The sequence below is a fragment of the Anomaloglossus baeobatrachus genome, chromosome 1 (assembly GCF_048569485.1).
Source record: "Anomaloglossus baeobatrachus isolate aAnoBae1 chromosome 1, aAnoBae1.hap1, whole genome shotgun sequence".
Taxonomy (NCBI): Eukaryota; Metazoa; Chordata; class Amphibia; order Anura; family Aromobatidae; genus Anomaloglossus; species Anomaloglossus baeobatrachus.
In genome coordinates, this window is record NC_134353.1 from 747575958 (window position 1) to 747603700 (window position 27743).

Sequence of the window (27743 nt, forward strand, 5' to 3'; positions counted from 1 at the left end):
GGAACGGTGAGTATGAGAGAGGGGGAGAGACTTACCGACAGACAAGAGAGAGAGACCGACCGACGGACTGAGGGAGATTGACTGACATACACGGAAAAAAGATTGACCGACATCGCTTCAAAAAAGCACAAAACGTACACGGACCATACGGAGATGCATCCGTGTCACGTACGTGTGCTCACAGACCCATAGACTTTCATTGGGTGCGTGCAGAAATACGGATACACATACGTATCACGCACACGGACACACGGACCTTATGGAAAAACGCACGTGTATCTCCAAACATTGAAGCACGTGTATCCGTGTCTCCGGTACATACGGAAACGGACCAAACACGTACCGGAGACATGTGCATGTGAAGGGGGCCTAAGCCACTTTTCCAAAGTTGCCAAGTAGATAACGAAATTGGACGCCTTTTCTTTCTAAATCATAGCTTCTTATTATTGTTACTGGATATGACACATGCTTAGGTTTGGTTTTTTGCTCCTTTGTAAATTTAAAAAATGATCGTAGATAAAAGGTACAATGTTGTACCGGAGATATGAATCCGGAACACTTGTTGACGTGCCATATGTTTCCAGGGGAAGCCTTAGAGAAAGGACAGCGTGTCTTACGTCACATGATTGTCAGCTTACCTTCTGATTGGCCCGTCCCATGACGCGCCTGACTGTGAAGCTGCGAACTGTAGAAGCCGCGGAGTGGAGCGTCGGCAGAGCCTGGCGCCGCCCGGACATGGCCAGCGTTCACGAGAGCCTGTATTTTAACCCAATGATGACCAATGGCGTAGTGCATGCCAATGTGTTTGGTATCAAGGATTGGGTGACCCCGTACAAGATCTCCCTGCTCGTGCTTCTCAGCGAGATGACTAACAGCACAGAGATCACTGTAGTGGACAAGAGGCGGCTGAACAAGCAGATCCTGCCGCTGCTCCAGGTGATTCTCAGATGGCTGTATCCTGTGCAGTGGTCCTGAGGCAAAGTGCCAGCCCTGTGCAGTAATCCCCAGGCGGTGTGTGCCAGCCCTGTGCAGTGGTCCTGAGGCAAAGTGCCAGCCCTGTGCAGTAATCCCCAGGCGGTGTGTGCCAGCCCTGTGCAGTGGTCCTGAGGCAAAGTGCCAGCCCTGTGCAGTAATCCCCAGGCGGTGTGTGCCAGCCCTGTGCAGTAATCCCCAGGCGGTGTGTGCCAGCCCTGTGCAGTAATCCCCAGCCGGTGTGTGCCAGCCCTGTGCAGTAATCCCCAGCCGGTGTGTGCCAGCCCTGTGCAGTAATCCCCAGGCGGGGTGTGCCAGGCCTGTGCAGTGGTCCCCAGGCGGGGTGTGCCAGCCCTGTGCAGTAATCCCCAGGCGGTGCGTGCCAGCCCTGTGCAGTGGTCCCCAGGTGGGGTGTGCCAGGCCTGTGCAGTGGTCCCCAGGCGGGGTGTGCCAGGCCTGTGCAGTAATCCCCAGGCGGTGCGTGCCAGCCCTGTGCAGTGGTCCCCAGGCGGGGTGTGCCAGCCCTGTGCAGTAATCCCCAGGCGGTGTGTGCCAGCCCTGTGCAGTAATCCCCAGGCGGGGTGTGCCAGCCCTGTGCAGTGGTCCCCAGGCGGGGTGTGCCAGCCCTGTGCAGTGGTCCCCAGGCGGGGTGTGCCAGGCCTTTGCAGTGGTCCCCAGGCGGGGTGTGCCAGGCCTGTGCAGTGGTCCCCAGGCGGGGTGTGCCAGGCCTGTGCAGTGGTCCCCAGGCGGGGTGTGCCAGGACTGTGCAGTGGTCTCCAGGTGGGGTGTGTCAGCCCTGTGCAGTGGTCTCTAGGCGGTGTGCCAGCCCTGTGCAGTGGTCCCCATGCTGTGTGTCAGCCCTGTGCAGGTTCAGAGGGCTGGCACACTGAACAGTCTGATCACAGGTTATAAAAAGGCAATGGGACAAGTGTAAAGCTGCAAAGGTTTACATAACGTGTATCATAAATAAAGGGCTAAATGATTTTCATACAGGAGAGGTCTCAACCATCATTGGCTTGTAGAGGAGGTGTTCTGAAAAGCAGGCCAGCTGAAGGGGGTGTGCTGTTTATTTTTTGTACAGAGGTGTTATAGAATAACAAAGGTGTTACTTGCCCTCCTTGGGCCCAGAAATGCCTCTCCGCCTATGCTTTGGTCTTTGTTGATTGGCTGCACAAGTGATGTCATATCTAAAGCACTTCTAACCGCTGCAGACAATCACCAGGCTCAGCCAATGTAAATGGCACAAGGTCAGAGAGAGGCTGCAGTTGTCATTTCTGCAGTCGATCAACCAAGACGTGAGCAGCAGGGGAGAGGCATTTCAGAGCCAAGTGAGAATGTGTAAAAGATCAGCTTATTTTATAATCCTAGAAGCTACAGACTGAGAAAAAAATGAAACTGAGTAACCTCTGTAAGAGCACATGGCAGATTGTGTCCTTAGATTGGAAAATACAGAGACTTAGATTGTGAGTTTAGTAGTGACCCTGATGACCTTGTCTCTTAATCGCCGCAAAGCATTATAGGTGATATATAAGGACGCATAGTAATAAAAGGACATTTCTCACTTATTCAAAGCCATCGCACTTCTCTCCCATTGCTGCACTATTCCATTGCTCCAGTCAGTTTTTGTTTACTATGCTCTAGTGACCCTATATGACCCCCTGCTGCCAGTCACAAGCTGAGATATACATGTATGCACCCAACATTGCTGGAGCCTGAAAAAACAGACACAGGCTGGGGTAATATGAAAGTGCAGGCAGGGAGCGTTTTTATTAAGGTTAGTTTCTTACTTGCGTTGAACGGAATTCATTGCATTGCGTTGTGTGACGGATGCAATGGATCGTACAAAATAACGGAAAGCTTTTTTTTTTTTTAATTTTTTTTTTAATTTTTTTTTTTTTCTTCTTTACAGTTTTACCGGCAGCAGACTATTGTGAACGATCAGCTGATCACCCGGCGGCCGGGCACTCCGCATAGCGCTCTCACATGCCGGCGGCCGGGTGCTCAGCTGAGCCTTCTCACATGCCGGCGGCCGGGCGCTCAGCTGAGCCCTCTCACATGCCGGCGGCCGGGCGCTCAGCTGAGCCCTCTCACATGCCGGCGGCCGGGCGCTCAGCTGAGCCCTCTCACATGCCGGCGGCCGGGCGCTCAGCTGAGCCCTCTCACATGCCGGCGGCCGGGCGCTCAGCTGAGCCCTCTCACATGCCGGCGGCCGGGCGCTCAGCTGAGCCCTCTCACATGCCGGCGGCCGGGCGCTCAGCTGAGCCCTCTCACATGCCGGCGGCCGGGCGCTCAGCTGAGCCCTCTCACATGCCGGCGGCCGGGCGCTCAGCTGAGCCCTCTCACATGCCGGCGGCCGGGCGCTCAGCTGAGCCCTCTCACATGCCGGCGGCCGGGCGCTCAGCTGAGCCCTCTCACATGCCGGCGGCCGGGCGCTCAGCTGAGCCCTCTCACATGCCGGCGGCCGGGCGCTCAGCTGAGCCCTCTCACATGCCGGCGGCCGGGCGCTCAGCTGAGCCCTCTCACATGCCGGCGGCCGGGCGCTCAGCTGAGCCCTCTCACATGCCGGCGGCCGGGCGCTCAGCTGAGCCCTCTCACATGCCGGCGGCCGGGCGCTCAGCTGAGCCCTCTCACATGCCGGCGGCCGGGCGCTCAGCTGAGCCCTCTCACATGCCGGCGGCCGGGCGCTCAGCTGAGCCCTCTCACATGCCGGCGGCCGGGCGCTCAGCTGAGCCCTCTCACATGCCGGCGGCCGGGCGCTCAGCTGAGCCCTCTCACATGCCGGCGGCCGGGCGCTCAGCTGAGCCCTCTCACATGCCGGCGGCCGGGCGCTCAGCTGAGCCCTCTCACATGCCGGCGGCCGGGCGCTCAGCTGAGCCCTCTCACATGCCGGCGGCCGGGCGCTCAGCTGAGCCCTCTCACATGCCGGCGGCCGGGCGCTCAGCTGAGCCCTCTCACATGCCGGCGGCCGGGCGCTCAGCTGAGCCCTCTCACATGCCGGCGGCCGGGCGCTCAGCTGAGCCCTCTCACATGCCGGCGGCCGGGCGCTCAGCTGAGCCCTCTCACATGCCGGCGGCCGGGCGCTCCGCTGAGCCCTCTCACATGCCGGCGGCCGGGCGCTCCGCTGAGCGCTCTCACATGCTCAGCTGAACGTTCGGCCACCAGGAGACAAAATAAAGTTTGTGATTTTAAAAAAAAAAAAAAAAAAAAGAGCATGTGCAGTGAAATCCTACGGATTGCGCTGCTCAAAAAAAGTTACATGCTGCGTTCCTTCCGCCCGGTGCAGCATCAAAATAACGAAGCTGCGTCGTCCAGCGGATGCAACACTGACACTTGTGTTACAGTGCGTCGTCCATACAAGTCTATGGAGAATAGCGCAGTGCGTTAACGGACTGTGCTATTCTCCATAGTGACGGACTGCGCTGAACGCAAGTGTGAAAGTAGCCTAATGTATATATTTTTTTTAAGAGGAATCAATGAAAAAGGGAAATCTGATTGACAATCCCTATGTTTTGCTGGGTGTTTACAGTTTTGTAATTCCTGCACCTTCTCAGGCACAAACTCAACCTATGTCCTGTATCCTGAAACTGCGCGAGAAGTCAACCCTTTAGAATAATAGTAACTTTTTTTTTTTTTCTTAACTGAAACCTTGGTCACATTTTTACAACAAATTATATTATTTAGTAGTTGCAACTGTTTTTTTTTTTTCCCTGAACGTAGAATTGTATTTTAGTTTGTAGATTTTTAGTGTATGTGTAAATATATATATATATTTATTTTCTTTGACTTTTCTTTTTGTTTTTCTAGGGTCCTGACATGTCACTATCAAAGCTTCTTAAGATTGTCAATGACTGCTGTCCAAATGTGGCAAGTTCTCTACAAATCCGGTACGTTCTAGAGTTGCAATTAATTTCTCCAATGTTATTTGAAATGTTTATCTGTCAGACCTAAGCCACACAGCGAGAAAATCGGTGCGAGTGGAGTGCAATAAAACATTGCATTCCCCTCGGACCAATTCTAGCCTGTGTGTCAGCACACATGAGCGATTATTTTCTCAGCCCTAATCGGACCGAGAAAACAATCGCAGCATGCTGCGATTGTAAGCTGAGACTCTTTCTCTCGCACCCATTCAAGTGAATGGGGCGAGAGAAAAATCGCACTGCACTCGCGGTACTCAGGTGTACTGTGCGTGCAGAGTGAGAGTCACAATAGCCGGCTACGGAGGAGAGAGGGAGAGAAGTCCCTCCCTCCCCTCCTCCGTGCCGGCCCGCCCCTCTGCAGTGCTGGTCCGCCCCTCCGCATCGCCGGCCTGCCCCCCGCAGCTGAGGTCTGCTCGCAGGGCCGGACCTCAGATGCAGGCACACTTGCATGACACTCGGCTCTGCTGTGCTGCCAGCGCGAGCAGAGTGTGATGCGAGCATCGCACTAGTGCCCCGTGTGGCCCCAGCCTCAATGGGAGTCTCCTGACAAAATGACTATTCCAACCAAGCAGAGGCACTCGGTGTATCTTTGTTGTGGTCACACGGTTCAGTAATTTTCCCCTACTTGTTTTCTATCCCAGCCCATCTCTGGTTTCTGCTGTTTAATCAAGGTGGAGGAGGCCGGAGATAGAGGCAAAACAAGTAGATGTGAAGGTGACTGAATTGTTTGGCTACCGGTGCACCGCGTGCTGGTGCTTGGTTTGAACAATCATTTTGTCTCCTGACAGTAGACAGAGCAAAGATACGACACTCTGTATTGGTTGGTCCCCGTATAGGGTCCCAGTAAAAAATATATGTATAAAAAAAATCCAACACACGAGAGTCAATAATTATGTGGGTTTTTTTGTTTTTCTTTATCGTTCCTTTGGGAGACCCATACCATGGGTGTTTAGCTTCTGCCTCCGGAGGACACACAAAGTACTACACTTAAAAGTGTAGCTCCTCCCTCTGAGCTTATACACCCCCTGGTGAGCAGACCCAGCCAGTTTATTGCTTTGTGTTCAGGAGGCATACATCCACACATGCATTCTCATCTGATTTGTTTTGTTTTTGGAAAGAGTTTGAAGAAAAGCGGGTCCACGTCTGGACTCCCGGCATGTCCCTTCTCACCCCACTGTGTCGGCGGTGTTGTTAAGGTTGATTTCCAAGGCTGGAGCCTTACATGTCGCGCTCCTTCACCGTCCTTCCTGGGCTCTGGCTTGAAGTGGGAGCCAGCACGGTCTCCATGCTTGGCAGGAGGCCGGTCTCCATCTGCAGCCCTTCAGGACCCTGCTGGACCGGAGCACTCATCCCCAGGGGCCTGGCCCTGCGTCACGGCAGCTAAGTACCTGAGACATTTATTTATGGGGGTCCCTGTGCCTTATTGTTTGGGGAGAGTGTGTTTGCGGTGTTTACTGACATTTCCGGCGGGTTCTCTAGCTGTTGCACGAGAACCGCGCCGATGGTGCCTGCTTGTCGGCCTCGCTGCTCTAATTTAGGCCCCGGCTTCGCCGGAGGCCTAGTTTCTATTCACTGCCCTCGCATGTCATTCATGCAGAGGGACAGGCTCGGCTCCGCCCGGCAGCCGTTCTCACAGGGGAGGGACACTCCCCACTGCTGTGCGTGTCTCCTCCCCTGTAGGTTTCTATGGCCCTCGAGATCCCGCTCTTCAGAGCAAGTCCCGCCCCCTCTCCTCGCTCCGGCGGCCATTTCCTCAGAGATTCACTCAGCGCTGGTCTGCGCTCTGCATCCCTGCTGGGTGCTGTGTTTGAAGGTCCGGGCTTTGGGATCTGGAGGGCACACAACACCGCTCTGCACAGCACAGCGGTCTGGTAAGCCACAACCTCTGGTTGTGGACCTCTGTATATACTCTCTGGGGGTCATTCTCTGACAGAGCCCCCACTCCAGCAGCATGTCTCACACGAGGAGCAAGGCTCCAAAGCTTTATTCAGTATGCACTGCATGTAAGCTCCTGCTGCCTGAACCGAGCACCTACCCACATTGTGATGTCTGCTCTAACTTGGCGGTGCCACAGCCTGGAGTCTCACCCCCAGTGGTCTCTCAGGCTGCTCCTGCTCCTGTGGCTGAACCCCCGGCTTGGGTAGAATCTTTTTCTAGGTCTATCTCCCAGTCTTTTGCTGAGTCCATGGGACTTTTGTCCAGGACTTTGCTGACTATGCATCAGCCCCCTTCACAGGGTGCCTCTGCTGCTAGGGGTCTCTCAGGACCGGAGCTCACAGAGGATTCATCATCAGGGCCCAGACCCCGTCCTCCTAAGAAGAGACGCAGGGTTCCCTCTCCCTCCTCGTCCCGTGGCTCTGATTCAGGAGCTGACTCGCAGGATGAGGAGGATGCCTTTACTGGGGGCTCGGAGGATAACTCCATGTACCCCATTGATCTGTCCGAAACTGACTCAGATGTTAGTGACTTGATTGCTTCTATTAATTCTGTACTGGATCTCAATCCGCCAGTGTCAGAGGAGCAACTCTCTCTGGCAGAAAAGCACCAGTTTACCTCGCCTAAGAGAGCAAAGAGTGTGTTCTTTAACCACTCCAGTTTTCAAGCCGCTGTGACCAAGCCCAGGGCCTGTCCTGACAAACGCTTCCCAAAGCGTGGTTCTGATGACCGTTTTCCCTTTCCACCTGAGGTGGTCAAGGAGTGGGCTCCTTCCCCAAAGGTAGACGCCCCCCAGTGTCTAGGCTCTCAGCCCGGACCGTTGTGTCGGTGGCTGATGGCACCTCCCTTAAGGATTCCACTGACCGCCAGATTGACCTTCTGGCCAAATCCGTATATGAAGCGGCGGGGGCTTCGTTCTCCCCGACTTTTGCAGCAGTGTGGGCTCTCAAAGCCATCTCTGCTTCTCTAGAGGAGATTCATTCCCTCGCCAGGGAATCCATGCCCGAAATGGTTCCCTTAACTTCTCAAGCTTCAGCTTTTTCATCCTATGCTATGTCTGCCATGCTGGAGGCTTCTCACCGCACTGCGGTGGCTTCGGCCAATTCCCTCGCTATCCGCAGGATCTTGTGGCTTCGAGAGTGGAAGGCAAATGCTTCTTCAAAGAAGTACCTTGCTGGGCTCCCTTTTGCTGGGTCCTGGCTGTTCGGAGAACAGCTGGATGAAATTATTAAGGAAGCTACTGGCGGGAAGAGTACTTCCATGCCACAAACCAAAACCAGGAAACCTGTCCAGGGTAGGAATCAGTCGAGGTTTCGTTCCTTTCGTTCCTCCAACTGGTCGTCCTCTAAGCCCTCGGCCTCGTCCACTAACTCAGCCAAGGACCAGAAATCCAACTGGCGCCCAAAAGCGCGTCCACAAAAGACCACAGGAGGTTCTGCCACTAAGGCAGCCTCCTCGTGACTATCTGTCCGCGCCAGCAACGTCCTTAGTCGGTGGCAGGCTCTCCCACTTTGGCGACGCGTGGTTTCAACACGTCTCCGATCAGTGGGTGAGGGACATCATCTCCCACGGCTACAGGATAGAATTCTCTTCCATCCCGCCAAACAGATTTTTTTCTCTCAACTACCCCCTGCTCCAAGGCCGCCGCCTTCTCACATGCCGTGGCATCCTTGCAGGCCAACGGAGTAATTGTATCGGTTCCCGCCCGGGAACGGTTCAGAGGTTTCTACTCAAATCTCTTCCTAGTCCCCAAAAAGGACGGTACCTTCCGGCCCATCCTGGATCTCAAGCTTCTCAACAAGCATGTTCAGGTGCGGCACTTTCGCATGGAGTCTCTGCGATCGGTCATTGCCTCAATGACCCAAGGGGATTTCCTGGCGTCTATCGACATCAGAGATGCCTATCTGCATGTGCCAATTGCAGTTTCACACCAGCGTGGGCTACGCTTTGCAATCGGAGACGATCATTTCCAATTCTTGGCTCTCCCCTTCGGGTTAGCCACAACTCCTCGGGTATTCACCAAGGTCATGGCAGCAGTGATTGCGGTCCTGCACCTACAGGGGTTGGCAGTGATTCCTTACCTGGACGACCTTCTAGTCAAGGCTTCATCCAGCGTGGACTGTCAGCGGAGTGTCTCGCTCACTCTCGCCACTCTAGCCCAATTCGAGTGGCTTGTCAATCTTCCCAAATCCACTCTGACTCCGACCCAGAGTCTCACGTACCTAGGGATGCAGTTCGAGACTTTGCCGGCACTTGTGAAGTTGCCCTTAGTCAAACAGCAATCCCTCCAACTGGCGGTGCGCTCTCTGCAGAAGCCCCGCCGTTATTCCGTCAGGCGCCTGATGCAGGTGCTGGGTCAGATGGTGGCGTCAATGTAGGCTGTTCCCTTTGCCCAGTTCCATCTGCGTCCCCTGCAGCTGGACATTCTCCGCTGTTGGGACAAGCGGCCTTCCTCCTTACACAGGTTAGTGGCTCTGTCGCCACAGACCAGGAGCTCTCTTCAGTGGTGGCTTCGGCCCCTCTCCCTGTCCCAGGGGCGCTACTTCCTGGCTCCGTCCTGGGTGATTCTCACCACGGATGACAGTCTATCCGGCTGGGGAGCGGTATGTCTCAACCACAAAGCTCGGGGCACTTGGACTCCGGCCGAGTCAGCCCTTTCAATCAATGTGCTGGAAACCAGAGCCGTGTTTCTAGCTCTCCTAGCCTTTCACCACCTGTTGGCGGGCAGGCACATTCGAGTCCAATCGGACAACGCGACAGCGGTTGCCTACATCAATCACCAAGGCGGGACACGCAGCCGCCTGGCAATGTTGGAGGTACAACGCATCCTTCAATGGGCGGAGGACTCCAAGTCCACCATATCCGCAGTCCACATCCCAGGTGTGGAAAACTGGGAGGCAGATTATCTCAGCCGTCAAACCGTGGACGGTGGCGAGTGGTCCCTGCACCCGGCAGTGTTTCAGTCAATCTGCCGCAAATGGGGCACTCCGGACGTGGACCTAATGGCATCCCGTCACAACAACAAAGTTCCTGTTTACGTGGCTCGCTCCCACGATCCTCAGGCTTTCGCCGCGGACGCTCTGGTTCAAGACTGGTCCCAGTTTCGTCTGTCCTACGTGTTTCCCTCTCTAGCTCTCTTGCCCAGAGTTCTGCGCAAGATCAGATTGGAGGGCCGTCGAGTCATCCTCATTGCACCGGACTGGCCCAGGCGAGCTTGGTATCCGGACCTGCTCCAACTGTCCGTGGAGATGCCGTGGCATCTTCCGGACCGTCCAGACCTACTCTCGCAAGGTCCGTTTTTCCGCCCGAATTCTGTGGCTCTCAAATTGACGGCGTGGCTCTTGAGTCCTGGATTTTGACGGCTTCTGGTATTCCTCCTGAAGTCATCTCCACTATGACTCGGGCCCGTAAGTCTTCCTCTGCTAAGATCTATCACAGGACTTGGAAAATTTTCCTGTCCTGGTGTCGCTCTGCCGGCCATCCTCCTTGGCCATTCTCCTTGCCGATCCTTCTGTCTTTTCTACAGTCCGGTCTGCAGCTGGGACTGTCCCTCAACTCTCTCAAGGGACAAGTCTCAGCTCTGTCAGTGCTGTTCCAGCGGCGTCTCGCTCGGCTGGCTCAGGTTCGCACCTTCATGCAATGCGCGTCTCACATTATTCCGCCTTACCGGCGGCCCTTGGATCCCTGGGACCTTAACTTGGTTCTCACGGTTTTGCAGAAACCCCCCATTTGAGCCTCTTAGGGAGGTTTTTGTTTTGTCTTTCACAGAAAGTGGCCTTTCTGGTGGCCATAACTTCCCTCAGGAGAGTCTCTGATTTGGCTGCGCTCTCTTCGGAGTCACCTTTTTTGGTTTTTCATCAAAACAAGGTGGTTCTCCGTCCGACTCCGGACTTTCTTCCTAAGGTGGTCTCGCCTTTCCACCTTAACCAGGACATTACCCTACCTTCCTTTTGTCCGGCTCCTGTTCATCGCTTTGAAAAAGCGTTGCATACTCTGGATCTGGTGCGTGCTCTCCGGATCTATGTGTCTCGTACTGCTGCTCTTAGGCGGTGCACTTCTCTTTTTGTGCTAACCACAGGCCGGCGCAAGGGCCTCTCTGCTTCTAAGCCGACCTTAGCCCGTTGGATTAGGTCGACCATTTCGGACGCCTACCAGTGTACTCAGGTGCCTCCCCTGCCGGGGATCAAGGCACACTCGACCAGAGCTGTCGGTGCCTCTTGGGCTTTCAGGCACCAGGCTACGGCTCAGCAAGTCTGTCAGGCTGCCACTTGGACTAGCCTACATACCTTTTCAAAGCACTACCAAGTGCATGCTCATGCTTCGGCAGATGCGAGCTTGGGCAGACGCATCCTTCAGGCGGCTGTCGCCCATTTGTGAAGTTAGGTTCTGCCTACTTCTTAGTTTTCTGTTTATTTCCCACCCATGGACTGCTTTGAGACGTCCCATGGTCTGGGTCTCCCAAAGGAACGATAAAGAAAAAGAGAATTTTGTTTACTTACCGTAAATTCTTTTTCTTATAGTTCCGTATTGGGAGACCCAGCTCCCTCCCTGTTGCCTGTTGGCAATTTCTTGTTCCGCGTGTTATCACCGGCTGTTGTTGACAGTCTCCGGTTGTTCCGGCTTTTGCTCTGTTTTTACTTGTGGGTGGCTATTCTCCTTCAGCTTTTGCACTAAACTGGCTGGGTCTGCTCACCAGGGGGTGTATAAGCTCAGAGGGAGGAGCTTTTACACTTTTAAGTGTAGTACTTTGTGTGTCCTCCGGAGGCAGAAGCTAAACACCCATGGTCTGGGTCTCCCAATACGGAACTATAAGAAAGAATTTACGGTAAGTAAACAAAATTCTCTTTTTTTTTTTTTTCTTTTTAATGAGATAATTTCCAACAAATAGTGTGTAATAAATAAGGACGTTTTGGTCACCAGTAGGACCTTCATCAAACTTACACTAATAAAACTGAAAAAATAAAAAATATATGTATATAATATACAGGGATACAGCAAGTCAAATCCTACAGAAAAGAAAAAGGTTACATTCAAGTAAATTGGATATAAAATATGAACAGCAGCGGAACACATAATATAGACAAAGCATCAAATTCATTGACATCAGGTGTATATGTATATATCTTGTAGGACTAAAGGAAACATTATCTGTTAGGACTATGCCTCTAGAGCTAATCAGGATAATTCAGGATGAGAAACCACAATGGATATGTATATACAGAAGCAGCTAGTACAGAGGTAATCCCCTCCTGGCTCTCAGTGATCACTGCCCGATGGCGGTGGTCTCGAGATCTTATATTGGTATGGTTGTTGTTTGGATCTGGTTGTCGTGTTTGTGTGTGGCACCGCTGAAACATTCCTCCCCCTACCTCGTTTTCCTCTGCGGCTTGACTGGTGTCGTGGAACTAAAAAACAATGGTTGGTGTATCTACCTTGTCGATAGTGGGTGCCAATGTCTATGTCCGAGAGAGAGGCGTCTGAGGAGCAATGGTAAGGTTTGGTTGAGAATGGTTTGGATGAATCTCGCCATCTATAGACTTTGTTGTTCAAATAATCTGTGTCCTGTACAAATTTTTGTAGTTTTTTTCGTGAAACTCCTGGCGATGTATTGGAAGTGTATTTCGAAGTTTGTCCTTGATCACTGGTGACAGTAGCCACTACATATCGAACGTGCCTGATCTCTTCAGCTCCGTTCATTGTCTACATCCGGTGACTGATCGATAGGGGTGTTGGACCCCAACCGATCGGATATTGATCACCTGTTCTATGGATAAGACAGCAATATTTTATGTCCGGAGAACCCATTTACGCTTGTTTATAAGAAAACCCATCACTCAGATTAGGATGTTGATGGGGATATTCCATTTTCAGCCTATCCTATAGTACAGAGGTGGAGAATTAATTTTCCCAAGAGGCCACATTCATGAGAGCCTGTTACTGTTGTGGAGGGCTGAACCAACTGACTTCTACTAATTATTATAGTTTTGTCTTAATTTTAACGTCTAAAGTGTCCAAAAGTAAAGCATTTTGTATTTACTCCCATAATCTAAGCTATTTTCTAAAATACTTGCTTAAAATATTCCCTAACTTTCCCTAACTACACTCTCTAACAGCTACTGTTGTTTTGTTTTTTTTCTATCCTCTGTCTGACGATGATTTCTTTGAATACCCCAGGGCATGCTGGGATATTCAAAGCGTCATGAGGGGGAAGAAGCTGCGGTCACTGTCACGGCCTTTGTCCAGCCTTGAAACGAAGCGGTGTAATCAGTGACTCTCGTTTCAGGGGCAGTGCTGTCGCTGCTGTGTCCTTGAGTGTCCAGACTGTTGTCAGCTTATGAATAACAATAAGCTGTCAGCATAGAGTTGTCACTATCCCTTTCAGAGACCAGTGACGTCACCTGCGGGGTGGCATTGATCTCTTGCAGTGCCTGGTATAGTGACCTCTCTCTGCTGCCGGATTATTACGATTCATAATCCAACAGTCTGGACACTGTGTTCATTGCACAAAACACAGATGAAGATACTGCACAAGGAACATAGTGCACTGGGGGGGGGGGGGGTTCAGGGATTGAGACACTGAACTAAGAAGGAACTGAGGGACACAGCAGTAACCGCACCGCCCCTGAAACGAACGACGCTGATGACGCTTTGTTTCAGGGAGGGGTTGATGTTTTGGAAGTGACCGCAACCTGTGCCCCCTGATGATGCTTTGAATATTCCAGCATGCCAGTTCTGTACTAGCTGCTTCTGTATATACATAACCACTGTGGTTTCCCATCCTGAAGAAACACCCTAATTATATCTAGAGGCATAGTCCTAATAGATGTTTCCTTTAGCCCTATATTAACAAGATATATACATATATACATATACACCTGATGTCACTGAATTTGTTGCTTTGTCCATATTAAGTTTTCTGCTTCTGTTCATTTTTTACATTCAATGGACTTGAATTTAATCTTTTTCTTGAAAATAATGGTGGCCGCACAAAATATTGACACTTTGGGCACAATTTGGCCATTTTTACTTAGGGGTGTACTCGCTCTTGTTCAAAGCGGTTTAGACATTATTAGCTGTGTATTGAGTTATTTAGAGGGAACACCAAATTTACACCGTTATACAAGCTGGAGGCTGGGTACTTTACATTGTATCAAAGTGTCAGATCTTCGGTTTTCCATGAAATGATTATAATATTTTAAAAATGTGAGGGGTGTACTCACTTTTGTGATATACAGTAGGTAAAGAGTTTTTAATGAAAAATTATATTACATGTATAACAATATATGCAATCACATACCCTTCTTACTTGACCCTGTTCATTGCCATGTGACTTTAGCCCTCATTTTAGCCTTTTCTCTTTCCTAGGATAAAGCTCATGGCTGAAGGAGAACTAAAAGACATGGAGCAGTTTTTTGATGAACTTTCAGACTCCTTTTCAGGGACAGAACCAGATGTGCACAAAACAAGTGTTGTGGGTAGGTGCAGCAATGTACCGTAAATACAATGGCGGTTACGTATTTCTCGGTGGCTTCATTGGAGGGAAGATGAGCAGCGGGTTATATGCTGCCATCTGGAGGCTGACACTGAGAATACATCCTAGAAAAAAGCTGGTTCCTTCCCAACAAACTACACCTCAGCAGATGACGCCCAGCTATTCAGTTTAACTTAGGCTACTTTCACACATCAGTTTTTTTCCATCAGGTACAATCCGGAAAAAAAAGGGTAAAACGGATCCGGTACCGCATCCGTTTTATCCCCATAGATTTGCATTGTTACCGGATTGTACCTGATGGCTATGCGTTGCATCCGTTTTTTTCCGTATCAGGCAAAATTAATTAAAGCGGCGGCCGGAGGCAATGTGTCTTGCAATGTTTTTTTGTCCGGCAAAAAACCCGCATCGCGCCGGATTCGGCGTGTTTTACAATGAAAGCCTATGGACGCCGGATCCGGCGCAATGCGGTAAAAAATGGATGCGGCTGCCGGATCCGTTTTTGTAAACTGCGCATGCACCAAATTAATTAAAAAAACTGATCCATCAAAAAAACGGACAAAACGGATCCAAAAACAGATGCAAAACGGATCCGTTTTTTTACGCATCCGGCATAACGGATCCATTAAAAACCGGTGGATACGGTTTTACATTTTTTTTCCCGGATCCTTTTGGATCAGGAAAAAAAAAGGATTGTGCCTGAATGCAGAAAACTGATGTGTGAAAGTAGCCTTAGAGGCAGACTTTTTTCTTGACCTTTGTTAGGTACTAACTAAAGTTGATTGAATGGCCAATAATCCGGGGCCGGCGGATCACTGACACATATAAAAAAGAATCCGATCCGCTCCGGAATCTGGTGCCCATATAAGTCAATGGGGACCGGAATCGGATGGTTAAAACGTTTGTGGTGGGGCTAGGAGCGAGCGCGGCATACTCACCAAGGTGCTGTCATGGCAGCACACTCCTTCCGGGTCACGCTGTTACCTTCCGGAGCCGACAATTCAATATTCATGGTTTTCCCCGCCCACCGGCGCGTGTTGGTTGCAGCTAGACACGCCCCCATCCTGAGTGTCAGCGTGTCAGCTAACTGCAACCAATCACAGGCGCCAGGACGGCTGGTGGGCGGGGAAAGCAGTGCACTGTCGGTCACGGTGGTAAACACTCAGCAGCACAGCTATAGTGCGCGGCTGCAGCCCCATCCGTCGCGCTGTATCTGTGCCCAGAGTCACACGTGCGAGGCTTTGCCGGGTGCTGCCATGGCAGACTTGCGTGAGCCCCTCGCAAGTGTGATTCCGGTGAGAGTAAAAAAAAAACGACGTGCGGTCCCCCCTAATCTTTGAATCCAGCCATGATAACGCCGGCTGGGGGCTGGTATATCCTCAAGTATGAAACGCTCATTTATTTATTGTTGGTTTTTTTTTTCATTTTTATTAATTGCCGATTCCGGATCGTGCAGCCGGAATCCTGCGTCCGGGTCTGGCCCGGGGATAGCCCTGAAGCCGCGCGGATCCGGACGTTTACAGCCCGGGTCCGCTCAGCACTAGTACTAACCTCTTTGTTTGGTCATTTAATTTGCCAGCAGAACTTGACTTGTAGACCATGGGTCAGGACTGCTTTGACATGGCAAACTGGGCCACCGCATCAGTCCACCTAGATCTGGGAGGACTTCTGTCTGGTCTTGAACATCTTTCAATCCTCTCCTGTCATGCTGATCAGAGATATCTCTCCATTTCGGGTTCTGGCAGAGTGATTTTCTCTAGTCCCTTCCACGACAGCATAGGAGGTTGTCTCTCCACGCCCTAATTGGGACAGGGAGTTCAAGAGGTTTAAAAGGACCCTCCCACCTCCCACAGCCAGTGTCTTTCCTGTCCCCATGGGGCATGGAGAGGTTTTTATTTTTCTCCTATGCTGTGGTGGCCGGCGAACTACAGTATAATATTTTTTTTTTTGTTTTTCTTTCTTCCCCTGTTACCTTTAGCCGGACAGCATCGGTCGGGCCTTCACCGCTCCTCCCTTGCTGTTCCCTCACGCTGTGGGGGACCGCTGCTCCAGCCTTCCGGAGCCTCCTTAGGGGTGATGCAGGCTGTTGAGCTCCCCGGCCGGCGTCCTCCCTGAGCCGCCGGCCGCTTCCTGCATGCACGCTGCCGGAGCGATCCGGAAGTGCTCCCGGGGGCGGGACTTCCGGTCTTGCGGACTTCCGGTCGAGTGCTTCCGGTTTGCGGAGGCAGCGTGGAGGACACGCCGACGGTGACACGGCCTGTCCAGGACCGGATGCGGGAGGCGGGGAAAGTCTACCGTCACTGGGGGGGCAGGCCCTTTTGCATAAGGGCTGCCGTGAAGATGTCAGATCATGGTAAGCAACCGTGCTCCCTGTCATGTCTTCCGCTGCAGCTGCATCTGCAGAACCCAGTGTGCCTCCTGCTACTGTAAGTATGGAGGGGTATGGTCCCTCGGACATAGGTCTCTGTCAGAGGATTTATGGATCTCTGGTCTGTGTTTTCTAGGAGGACAAGGCCACCAAGAAAACTGACAGAAATGACAAGTCAGAGAAGCCTGAGAAGTCAGAAAAAGCTGACAAGTCCGATAAGCCTGATAGACCTGACAGAATGGAAAAAATTAAAAAATGTCCTTTCTCCATCGTTTCATTGGGGGACACAGGACCATGGGTTATGCTGCTGTCACTAGGAGGCTGACACTAAGTAAACAGAAAAAGTTAGCTCCTCCCCAGCAGTATAACCCCTGAGCCAGAGGCGGACTCAATCAGTTTTTTGCTTAGTGTCGTAGGAGGCTGATGTGGGCCGACTGGGCCCTTTTCAGCCACTTGATTTTTTGCGTATATTTTTTCATTTTTCTCTCGGCGACGCTCGTCGCTCTCATCTGTTGGAATTCTCTCTTTCTGCAGGTATCGTTTCTCTACCTCAGCTCTCGCAGCCCGTGTGGGTACCACTCCCCTGGGTCGCAGAAGCTTGAGTCGTCGGGCCCTCTCCCCCGTCCAATTCCACGGTACCACTCCCGGGTTGGCACGCGGGGTTAATCCTTCCTGGGCACCTCCTATTCACCCTGCGGTATCACCCCAAAGGGTGCAAGGGGCATACAGCAGGGACAGGACCTCGCAGCGCGTCTGGATGATGATGGGGCCCGCAGCGCTGCTTCACTACAGGGGGCTCCCTGCCCCCACCGGCGTCCACCTCCCTGCCTGCCTGCCTCATTCTTCTGCGGTCCGCAGCCAGTCCTCCGGTGTGCGGAGCACACGGACACAGGTGCAGAGCTCCACGCCTGCACACTGGCAGAGGCTACGCCGCCGACCAGGTAGGACACCCGCCCCCCCCCCCCCCCCCCTCCCCAGGCGGTTACAAAATATAGGCCCTGGTCCGGGCTACTCACCGGGCGCCCCAGCCACGTCCTCATCCAGCGCTGGAATCCACACAGACGGCCGGTGCACGGACGTCGCTGCCGCGCCGCCGCCCCCATAGTTAGAACCGCCGGTTTCTTCATTACCCTGCGCTGGCGGCTTCTATTTAGGCTCCGGCCTGGGCCTAGTCACCGGACGCCCCGGGCCGCATCGGGTGACAGAGCGCACGCACTGCCGACATCCGGTCTTCGCAGCTGCGCCGCAGCCACCGTTCGCTGGCAGGGCAGCCGGCCGGTACCTGCCATGCTCCGGCAGCCTTCAAAATCTAGGCCCCGGCGTCCTAGGCCCGCCTCCTGCCCCAGCGCAATTGGCCGCCGGCCGCTCGGTTTCCACCCTCCTCCCAGCCCCAGGCATCACAGGGGCGGTGGAGGTTTTTCGCTCTCCTCGGGCCCCCCCCCACCTCCAGCCTCCTCAGCATCCATTTTAAAAAAAAAAAAAAAAAAAAAAAGGAGACTGATTATAGCAGTTCCCCTAGTCTGCGGATTGCTGAGGCTACAGCAACCCTCATATGGGGAAAAAGTAGCCAACATTAGCCACGGTAGTGGTTGTTTCTGTTTCTTTTGTCATGGGCTCAGTTTATTTCAATATGTAAATGTAGACATATATATATATATGTATATTAACTCTTACGAGCCTTTATTCGGGTTCTTGGTTTGCATAATAGGTACAGTTGGTTTAGGGCTGTTCTCTCAGTTGTGAATTACCCCGGACGTTGTCACATTAGTGCTCCCAGCTTCCGCGGGCCCTGGCACTGCACGCACCGGTATCCCGCACCGGCAGGCGGGTTGGCGCCCTCTCTCAGACCCCGCATCCCCGTGCTGACGTCCCTCGGGTGGGTGCGCATGCGCTGCGTCCCCGGGCCGTTGCTCTGCCGTAACCATCCGCAAGACTGGCGCATTTCCCCCGGGGAGTTGGGTCCTGTACTAGGGAACTTTTCCTCTGCCCAAGGCGGACCCACCAGGTCTCGTCTTCTGCGCCCCCAGGGCTCACCTTACTCCCCAGGTCCAGACTGCCTCTCCTCTGGTAGCCTTTCGACCTCTCGGGGATGGCCCAGGCGTTTCCACCTCTGCTGGACTTCGAGCAGGAGTACCAGGATGTTTGGCGCATGACTAATAGCCGGGTAAGGATGGTGAGTCAAGCCTTAAAGGTACGGACAGTCCTTCTCTACGTGCACGCACCGGGGGAGGTGAGTCCCGTACCAGGGACCTCACCCGCTGCTCGAGGCGTACCCACCAGGTCTCGCCCTCGGCGCCTCCCCCTGGTTTTTCCTTCATTCCCAGGTCCAAAGCTCCCGCTCGTCCAGAAGCCTTCCGACCTCTCTGGTGATGACCCAGACGTACCACCTCTGCTGGATTCCGAGCAAGCGCCGAGGTTCGGCGCATGACGATTAGCCTGGAAGAAACGGTGAGTCAGACCATAAGGCCACGGATAGTTCTCTTCTTCTCTCTGAGCACACAGGTCTCCTTTAAGAATTTTCTAGAGGACCCATGATGTTTTTCAGTGGACATCCAATAGTTCGCAGAGCTACTGCTCCTTCACAGACATCAGCCAGACTGGACGTTACCAGCGGTAAGTCTTGTTATTGTCTTTATTCATTCTCCAAGGGGCTCCGGAGAGAAGGGGCATGCCCCCCTGCGATCGACCCGCCAGGTTGCCTCTTGGCTTATCATCCCTAAGGTGACGTCTCTCAGGGACTCCACGGACTCCCTACACAGAGGACTACATTCCATCTCTGCCGATCAGAACTGGTTGACATCTTCGGTAAGTACCTTCTCATCATAGCCCTGGCACTTACCAGCTTCACGGCCTGAGCCTATAGCAGCAGTGTGACCACCCGTCGAGGCCTCTGCCTCAGGAGCTGGATCGCGGAGGCGACATCTAAAGAGTCGCTGACCTTCCTTCCGCCTTTAGGTGAACGTCCCTTCGGACATGAGTTAGTCCAGTGGACCCCCTAGACTACGTGAGGGAAGTGTACATCTCTCCCTAGGCTACGTGAGGGAAGAGCACATCTATTCCCAGCATCGGCCCACACGCTCAGGATCGTCGCCTTCACCGCTCGGCTCCTGTCCGTTCAAGCCGCAACCGTCAGGGCGCCTCTATCTCTCATCGTCATTTCTCGCTACTAGGGCAGCTGCTCCACCGGTTGGAGTCCGTTCAGATCCCGGCCCGGTAGATCATCCCCTTAGGCATGTTTTTCGAGACCGCCATAGGGAAGTTACTCTTCAAGCAGGAGTAGTTTTCCCTTCCCCGCACCAAGTCGGGTTCGGTAGGCGAGTCCGCAGCGGCCGGGGGAGGTGATAGCGGTGGTACACTTACCGGTGTTCATCCTTGCCCTTCCAGAGGTCCCCACTGAAGAACGGAGATAAGTAGCTTCCGTCTGACCCGGGGGATCCGCCTTTCCCTTCCTAGTGGACCAGCTTTCGTGTCCGGTCCCTGGGAAGATCCCCTCTCCGTCTCCTCTGGAGAATAGCATCAGCCATTGCCAGTCTCCTATGCTAGGGTGGGCTTGTCCACCTTTCCACAGCACGATCCCGAGGAACACCCCTTATGTGTGGTCTCCCCTTCAGCATTCCAGGATTTCAGATCCATCCGGTTAGACTGGTTACGTTTTCTTCACTGGGGCGAGGTTGTTCCGGTCAGGTTCCAGTCGGACCATGCCACAGCGGTGACGTGCATCATCCACCAGGGAGGCGCAGGAAGTGGCGTGAAAAAGGAAGAGGTCAAGAAGATCTTGCTCTGGGCCGGATCTCGCGCTCTCTAATCTCAGCAGTTCACATCCCTACCGTGGACGTTTGGACGGCCGTTTTTTCTCAGCAGGAGGGGTCTCGCCTAGGCAGAATGGCTCCTCAACAGGGAAGTCTCCAGCCAGATCTACGACGAAGGAAGACCTCCAGTCGTGGTCCTATTGGCCCCCCGATCCAGCTTTCTAGTCAACGGCACGTCTAGGGTGCCCCCTTTTCTGCGCTAGGTGACGACGCCCTCGCCCGGCTGTGAGGCCGGTTCATTTATTCAATTTATTCATTTTTTGGGCATCTGCCTACGGCTTCCCATGATCTCGAGCTTCTCAAGAGGGACCAAGGCAGAGGGTGGCTATGGAGGGGCCCAGGCGAGCATAGTTCACAGAAGTCACTCAATCCACTCGCAGAGGCCCTGTGGCGCTTTCCAGACCGTCCAGTTCTTCCGTGTCGAGTCCTCTCTGCCACCAGGACTTAGAAGCCCTAAGTTTCCCGACCTTAAGAGCGGATCCCGGGTTCTTGCTCGCACAGGCCGGTTGGCAAGAAGGATGCAGACAATGTTGGAGACTGGGGAGCCGGTTCCCTCGAAAGGGTATTACCACACGTGTGGAGTTCCTCCGGGGTGTAAAGAGCACATCTTCTTTCCTCTCTCTCTCTCGCTCCTTTCCTGCACTACTGCCATGCTGACAGTCAGATCTGGATGCGGCCTTCTAGCGCGTCCCTCTAGGGGCCTGGTGTCGACGCGGTCATTTCAGTTCAGAGGCTTATCACTTCTCGTCCCACGACCAAGGTGTTTCACGCAGAGAAGCGTCCATCTGGCTCGGCGGCATCGCCGTCCACTAGTAACGTGGGACCTTAATCTAGCGATGGGTTCACCTCACGGTTCTCGGTTTGAGCTTTTCCGAGGGCTTCTTACTCCCACATGTTTGGATAGGTGGGCTCCTCGTGGCCGTCTCCTTGTCTCAAGGGGCATCAGGGCGGACAGCTCTCTCTTGTTGCCTGTGTCCCCCCCCCCCCCTTTTTTCCAGGTCCTCCAGTAGGGCAAGGGGGGTGCTCCGGCCACTACCCTCCCTTCGGTCCAAGGCAGCCCGCCTTCCTTCCAGATAAAGTGTTTGGGGTTTCGGGTTCGGTTCTAGTACCTTCTCTCAGCCTGAAAAGAGCCTAGTTCGTTCCTGAACGGGTACGAGCCCTCAGTAGGTTGTGCCCTCAGGACCGCACTTTTCGGTCTACTCCGACAGTCAGTTCATCTTTTCAGGACAGTTCATCTTTTCATCCGGTCCCAGGAGGCGCTTGCCGGCGCCCGGGGCTAAGATTTCCATAGGGATCCTTCCGTCATAGGTGAAGCCTATCGCATGGAAAACGGACCTACGCCGTTTTTTCTACCGTCCAAGGAGAGTCTCTTGGATGATTGGACTACAGACGTTGACGGACCGAGGTCTGCCGGTCCTCCTCCTGGTCTAGTAGGCAGACCTTTACTAGTTCCTATCAGGTCACACCCAAGCTTTGGCAGTGGCCAGTCTTGCCGTTATCTTTGCGGGCGGCAGTAGCACACCTGTAACAAGGTAGGTAATTGTAGGTCTGGGTCAAGCCCGACAGGAGGTAGCGGTTTCCTACCGATCTCCGGTGATGGTTCTCTTCCCACCCAGGGACTGCTTTTGGACATCCCATGGTCCTGTGTCCCCCAATGAAACGATGGAGAAAGATAGATTTTTGTGTACTCACCGTAAAATCTCTTTCTCTGAGTCTTCATTGGGGGACACAGCACCCACCCTGCTTGTGTTTTTTGGGTTACATTTTACCGGTCTGTTGCCTCAGTGGCCATATTCCCAGGCCATTGGCCGCACGTCTATTTGGTTATAGTTTTTTCCTTGTCTTATTCAGGATTGTTTGGTTCTCCTCCTACTGCTTGTGCACTAAACTGATTGAGTCCGCCTCTGGCTCAGGGGTTATACTGCTGGGGAGGAGCTAACTTTTTCTGTTTACTTAGTGTCAGCCTCCTAGTGACAGCAGCATAACCCATGGTCCTGTGTCCCCCAATGAAGACTCAGAGAAAGAGATTTTACGGTGAGTACACAAAAATCTATCTATCTGTATAAAGAAGCTCCCTGCAGTATGGGATAAAAAGCTTTGCCAGCAATGTACGGACCAGATTATTAGGGCCGAACAACCGTCCCTGATAGACGAGTTGCGGTCCATGATGAAACAGGAGATTAGGGCCTCACTGGCCTCCCTTCCTGCTCCTGGCCCTGCGCCTGGCCCTGCTCCTGGACCCTCTCCTCCAAAAAAGAGGAGACTCCAGTCGACCCCGTCTGATCAGGAGGACGCTGATTCCACCTCTGAGGGTCCTGATGAAGGATTTCCCTCTGGGGGGTCTGACCAGTCCTTTCTGTTTCCCTCAGAAGATTTGGGGGATCTTATTGGGGCAGTTCGGAGCACTATGGGATTAGAGGAAGTGCAGTCTCTTCCCTCAATCCAAGACGAAATGTTTGCTGGCCTGAAGTCAGTCAAACAGTTAGGATTCCCAGTTCATGCAAATGTTTTGGATATTGTCTCTCAAGAATGGGAATTTCCTGAGAGGCGGGTACGGAGTGACCCTAGACGCCGGTTTCCTCTGGAACCTTCTGGATTACATTGGGAGGTCCCAAGAGTAGACGTTCAGGTGGCTAGGGTAGCTAAGCAAACGGCTCTTCCTTTTGAAGATACTTCCCAACTGAAGGATCAGATGGATAGGAAGGTAGAAGGCCTGATGAAGCGGTCCTGGGAGGCATCATCTTCTTCTATTCAGGCTAACATTGCCTCCACCTGTGTATCCAGGTCCCTAATTAGGTGGTTAGACCAGTTGGAGGCTCATATTTCCCAGGGGACCCCTAGGGAGGAATTACTGGAATCCCTTCCCTTGCTTAGGAAGGCTATCAGTTTTTTGGCAGATACCTCGGTAGAATCCGTTCGCCTGGCGGCCAGGACCTCGGTTCTTTCTAACTCTGCCAGACGTGCCCTCTGGCTTAAGGCCTGGAGCGGAGACTCCACCTCCAAAATGAGGCTTTGTTCCCTTCCGTTTAAAGGGGATTTGGTGTTTGGGCCTGCCCTGGATGATATTCTGGACAAGGCGACCGATCGTAAGGCCTTGCCCGATCCTAGACCCAACAGGAAGCGGTCCTTTCGTCCCTCGATGCCTCAGGCCTCCCAGCCCAGAGGGAAAGGGAAGGCAGGCAGGTGGAGCTATCCCAAGGGTAGAGGGAGAAACATCCTCATCCCTCCCCATCAGCAACGTCCTCAGCAGGACAAACAGTGACTCGGCCCGGGTGGGGGGACGACTCTCGGCGTTTCTTCCCCAGTGGCGGTCCATAACCACCTGCCAATGGGTTCTGAAGATCGTCTCGGAGGGTCTCCTAATAGAATTCATCTCCCCCCCTCGTCCGGGTCTCCGAGTCACTGCTCTGGCGTCGCAGGTTTCACAGGCTCTGTTGTACGCAAAAATTATAGAGCTAATGCACTCGGGGGTCGTTTCCCCAGTCCCGAGTCAGGAAGAAGGGGTAGGACACTACTCCCGCCTCTTCCTTGTCAAGAAGCCGTCTGGCGACGTCCGAATAATTATCAATTTAAAACATCTAAACCGTCAGGTCAGGTACCGGCGGTTCAAGATGGAGTCAGTAAAATCAGCTATCCCCCTGATAGGTCTACACCACCAGATGGCCTCTATAGATCTGAAAGACGCCTACTTCCATGTACCCGTCCATCCGAGTCACAGGCAATACCTCAGGTTTGCGGTGCTGCACGGGGAGGAAGTGCTTCATTTCCAATTCAATGTACTTCCCTTCGGCATCTCCTCGGCTCCAAGGATCTTTTCGAAGATCATGGCAGAGGTGGTCGCCTTCATAAGATTGCAGGGTATCTGTCTGGTTCCATATTTGGACGACTTTCTTCTCATGGCTCCATCTGCTCCAACCCTCCGGAGCCATGTGGAAAAGTCTTTGGGAATCCTTCGGTCCCTGGGATGGATTCCCAATCTCAAAAAATCACAGTTAACCCCCTCCTCCACTCGGCAGTTTCTCGGAGTGCTGCTGGACTCCGACAGACAGGCATCTTTTCTCCCAGAGGGCCACAGGGTAGCTCTGTTAGCCAAAATATCAAAGCTTCGCAGGCAGGCTCGCCCGACGCTTTGAGCGGCGATGTCAGCTCTGGGTTCCATGACGTCCTGCATTCCCTCAGTCAGGTGGGCGCAGGCCCATTCCCGGTGTCTCCAGGATCATATCCTGGCGCATTGGGACAGACTCCCGTCATCCCTAAACAGACGGTTTCGCCTCTCGGGGCCCGTCTCCTCATCCCTTCTCTGGTGGCTGCGGCCCACCAACCTGCAGGTGGGGGTTGCCTGGACTCAGGCACCCCTGGTTACACTGACCACAGATGCCAGCCTGCGAGGATGGGGTGCTATGGTGGCAAACTCCCCATTTCAGGGGGTCTGGAGTCCTTATGTCAGCTCCCAATCCTCCAACTACCGGGAGCTCAGGGCAGTCAGGGAAGCCCTCCTTGCGGCTCAGGACCTCGTCCGGGACTCTCACGTCCTGGTGTATTCAGACAATGTCACAACAGTGGCACATCTCCGCCATCAGGGCAGTACACGCTCAGGCGCCCTGAAGTCAGTGTCCTCCCGAATCTTTCAATGGGCGGAACAATCTCTGCTCTCCCTTTCTGCGGTCCATCTGAAGGGCTCCCTGAATCTTCAGGCGGATTTCCTGAGTCGTCGGGATGTTCATCCGGGGGAATGGAGTCTGGATCAGGCGGTGTTCTGCTCTCTGGTGGCAAGGTGGGGTGCTCCAGAGGTGGACCTCTTTGCTTCGGCAGGGAATCGCAAGGTCGCAACATATTTCTCCCTGAACCCACGGGACGAGGCGTTAGGGGTAGACGCTTTCTGCCACAATTGGTCCTTTCGCCTCGCTTACACGTTCCCCCCCTCTTCCTCTTCTCACAAGGGCCCTGAGGAAGATCAGAGACGAGGGGGTCCCAACTATACATGGTAGCCCCGCTGTGGCCTCGGAGGAGTTGGTACAGCCTAGTCATGACGCTAGGAATCGAAGGCCCAGTCCTCTTAGGTTCGGACCCCAGCTTACTGTCCCAGGGTCCGATTTTCCATCCGGCTCCCCAGACGCTCAACTTGGCTGCCTGGCTTCTGAGGCCCGGGCACTGAAGGCCCAAAGGCTTTCTGACAAAGTTGTGGCTACCCTACAGAAGAACCGTAAACCTGTGACTAATAGTATTTACAACAAAATCTGGAAGAGATTTTCCTCCTGGTGTGGTTCTCGGCCTCCTGACCCACTTCGGCCTAATATTGCGCAGATTCTGGACTTCCTCCAGAGTGGATTAGACTTAGGCCTTCGGCCTAGCACCCTGAAGGTTCAGGTGTCAGCCCTCAGTGCAGTCTTTGACACGGCTCTGGCAGACCATCGTTGGATCCGTCGGTTCTTTGTGTCCGCTAGTAGACTCTGTCCACGTCAGAGGGTCCTGACGCCTCGCTGGGATCTCAATGTGGTCCTTACCCGACTATCTCGGTCACCATTTGAGCCACTGTGCTCTTGTAACATTCGTTCTCTTTCTCACAAGACTGCTTTTCTTGTGGCTATTACGTCTGCTCGCAGAGTCGGAGAACTTCAGGCTTTGTCTATTAGGGAACCTTACCTGACCGTCAGAGATGACAGCATTGTTTTTCAGCTGGACCCTTCCTTCCTTCCCAAGGTGGTTTCGGACTTTCACCGTTCTCAGTCCATCGTCCTTCCTTCCTTCTGTCAGAATCCTCGGACTCCGGGTGAGGAAGTGTTTCATTCTTTGGATGTCCGTCGGATAGTGTTGCACTACCTGGAGGTTACTGCTTCTTGGCGCCTTGATTCTAACCTGTTCATCCAGCCCTTTGGCCGCAATAAGGGCAAGAAGGTGGCTAAGAGTACCGTCGCCAACTGGATTGTGCGGGCAATTAGAGATGCCTACCTCGCTCAGCATCTCTCTCCACCTACTGGATTCACGGCGCACTCCACCAGGGCTACCTCTGTCTCCTGGGCTGAACGGGCAGGGGCCTCCCCTGAGCAGATCTGCAAGGCGGCTACGTGGTCTTCGCTCCATACTTTCACGAAGCATTATCGGTTGGATCTGGATTCCAACAGGGATTTGGCCTTTGGCAGGAGGGTCCTGCAGGCTGTGGTCCCCCCCTAGGTATCAATTCTTTGGTATTCCTCCTATGCTGTCGTGGAAGGGACTAGAGAAATAAGAATTATTCTTACCGATAATTCGGTTTCTAGGACCTTCCACGACAGCAGGTAATTCCCTCCCCTTTGTATTCATGTATTCATGAATGTGTGGTACTTCTCATATGCTATGGATTCTTTGTAAGACACTGGCTGTGGGAGGTAGGAGGGTCCTTTTAAACCTCTTGAACTTCCTGTCCCAATTAGGGCGTGGAGAGACAACCTCCTATGCTGTCGTGGAAGGTCCTAGAAACCGAATTATCGGTAAGAATAATTCTTATTTTTTTTTTTTCTTTAATGTTCTCTTCAAGTTCAACAGGTAAGGATCTGAGAGGTGGGTCTCGCCTATCGCTCTCCTGGACGGAGGGTCTTGCATTCACTACTCTCCTTTTTCCCTGTTGTGATTCCCCCTTTAACCTTACTGTAAAAAATACTCCCCTTCCTATAGGCACTCCACCTGTCATTCTTACACAACCTATATAGAGAGAAGGGCTGCACACCAGTGACAATACAAGGGGAATAAATGTAAAGCAGAAACTGCTGTATGAATACTGCCATGAAAAATCCAATAGCTATATGTAAGAGTGAAAATATGACAATGGAATCTGCATTACTGCCATGAACTAAAGAATAAAGAGAAATTTAGCTATTGAATTGATCAATACAACAGAGCCCCAACACCTTGCCACGGTATTCTCTTACATTGGGGTTCCTAGCTGCAAGAGAGAACACACATTAGCTAGAGACCCCAATGTATTTTTTTTTTTTTTTTACATTACATTTTTATTAGAATATAAAATCATATTACAACATATATGTTTGAACAGTGATAATACTTCTTATCACAACAAGTTAGGGACCCCAATGTAAGAGAATACCATGACGAGGTATTGGGGCTCTGTTGTATTGATCAATTCAACAGCTAAATTTCTCTTTATTCTTTAGTTCATGGCAGTAATGCAGATTCCATTGTCATATTTTCATTCTCACATATAGCTATTGTATTTTTCATGCCAGTATTCTTACAGCAGTTTCTGCTTTACATTTATT

At 52.8% G+C, this 27743-nt stretch overlaps 1 protein-coding gene across 1 annotated transcript in view; it reads left to right on the top strand.

Annotated features, from left to right (window-relative positions):
- Positions 1–662: 662 nt before the first annotated feature.
- The window catches only part of ANAPC5 (anaphase promoting complex subunit 5), a 179676-nt gene continuing 152595 nt past the window's right edge, over positions 663–27743 (top strand). Inside the window, exons 1-3 of the mRNA XM_075323552.1 lie at positions 663–936; positions 4777–4856; positions 14190–14299. Of these exons, the coding sequence (XP_075179667.1) occupies positions 736–936; positions 4777–4856; positions 14190–14299 (391 nt within the window). The 5' untranslated portion in view covers positions 663–735. The remainder of the gene's footprint in view (positions 937–4776; positions 4857–14189; positions 14300–27743) is intronic.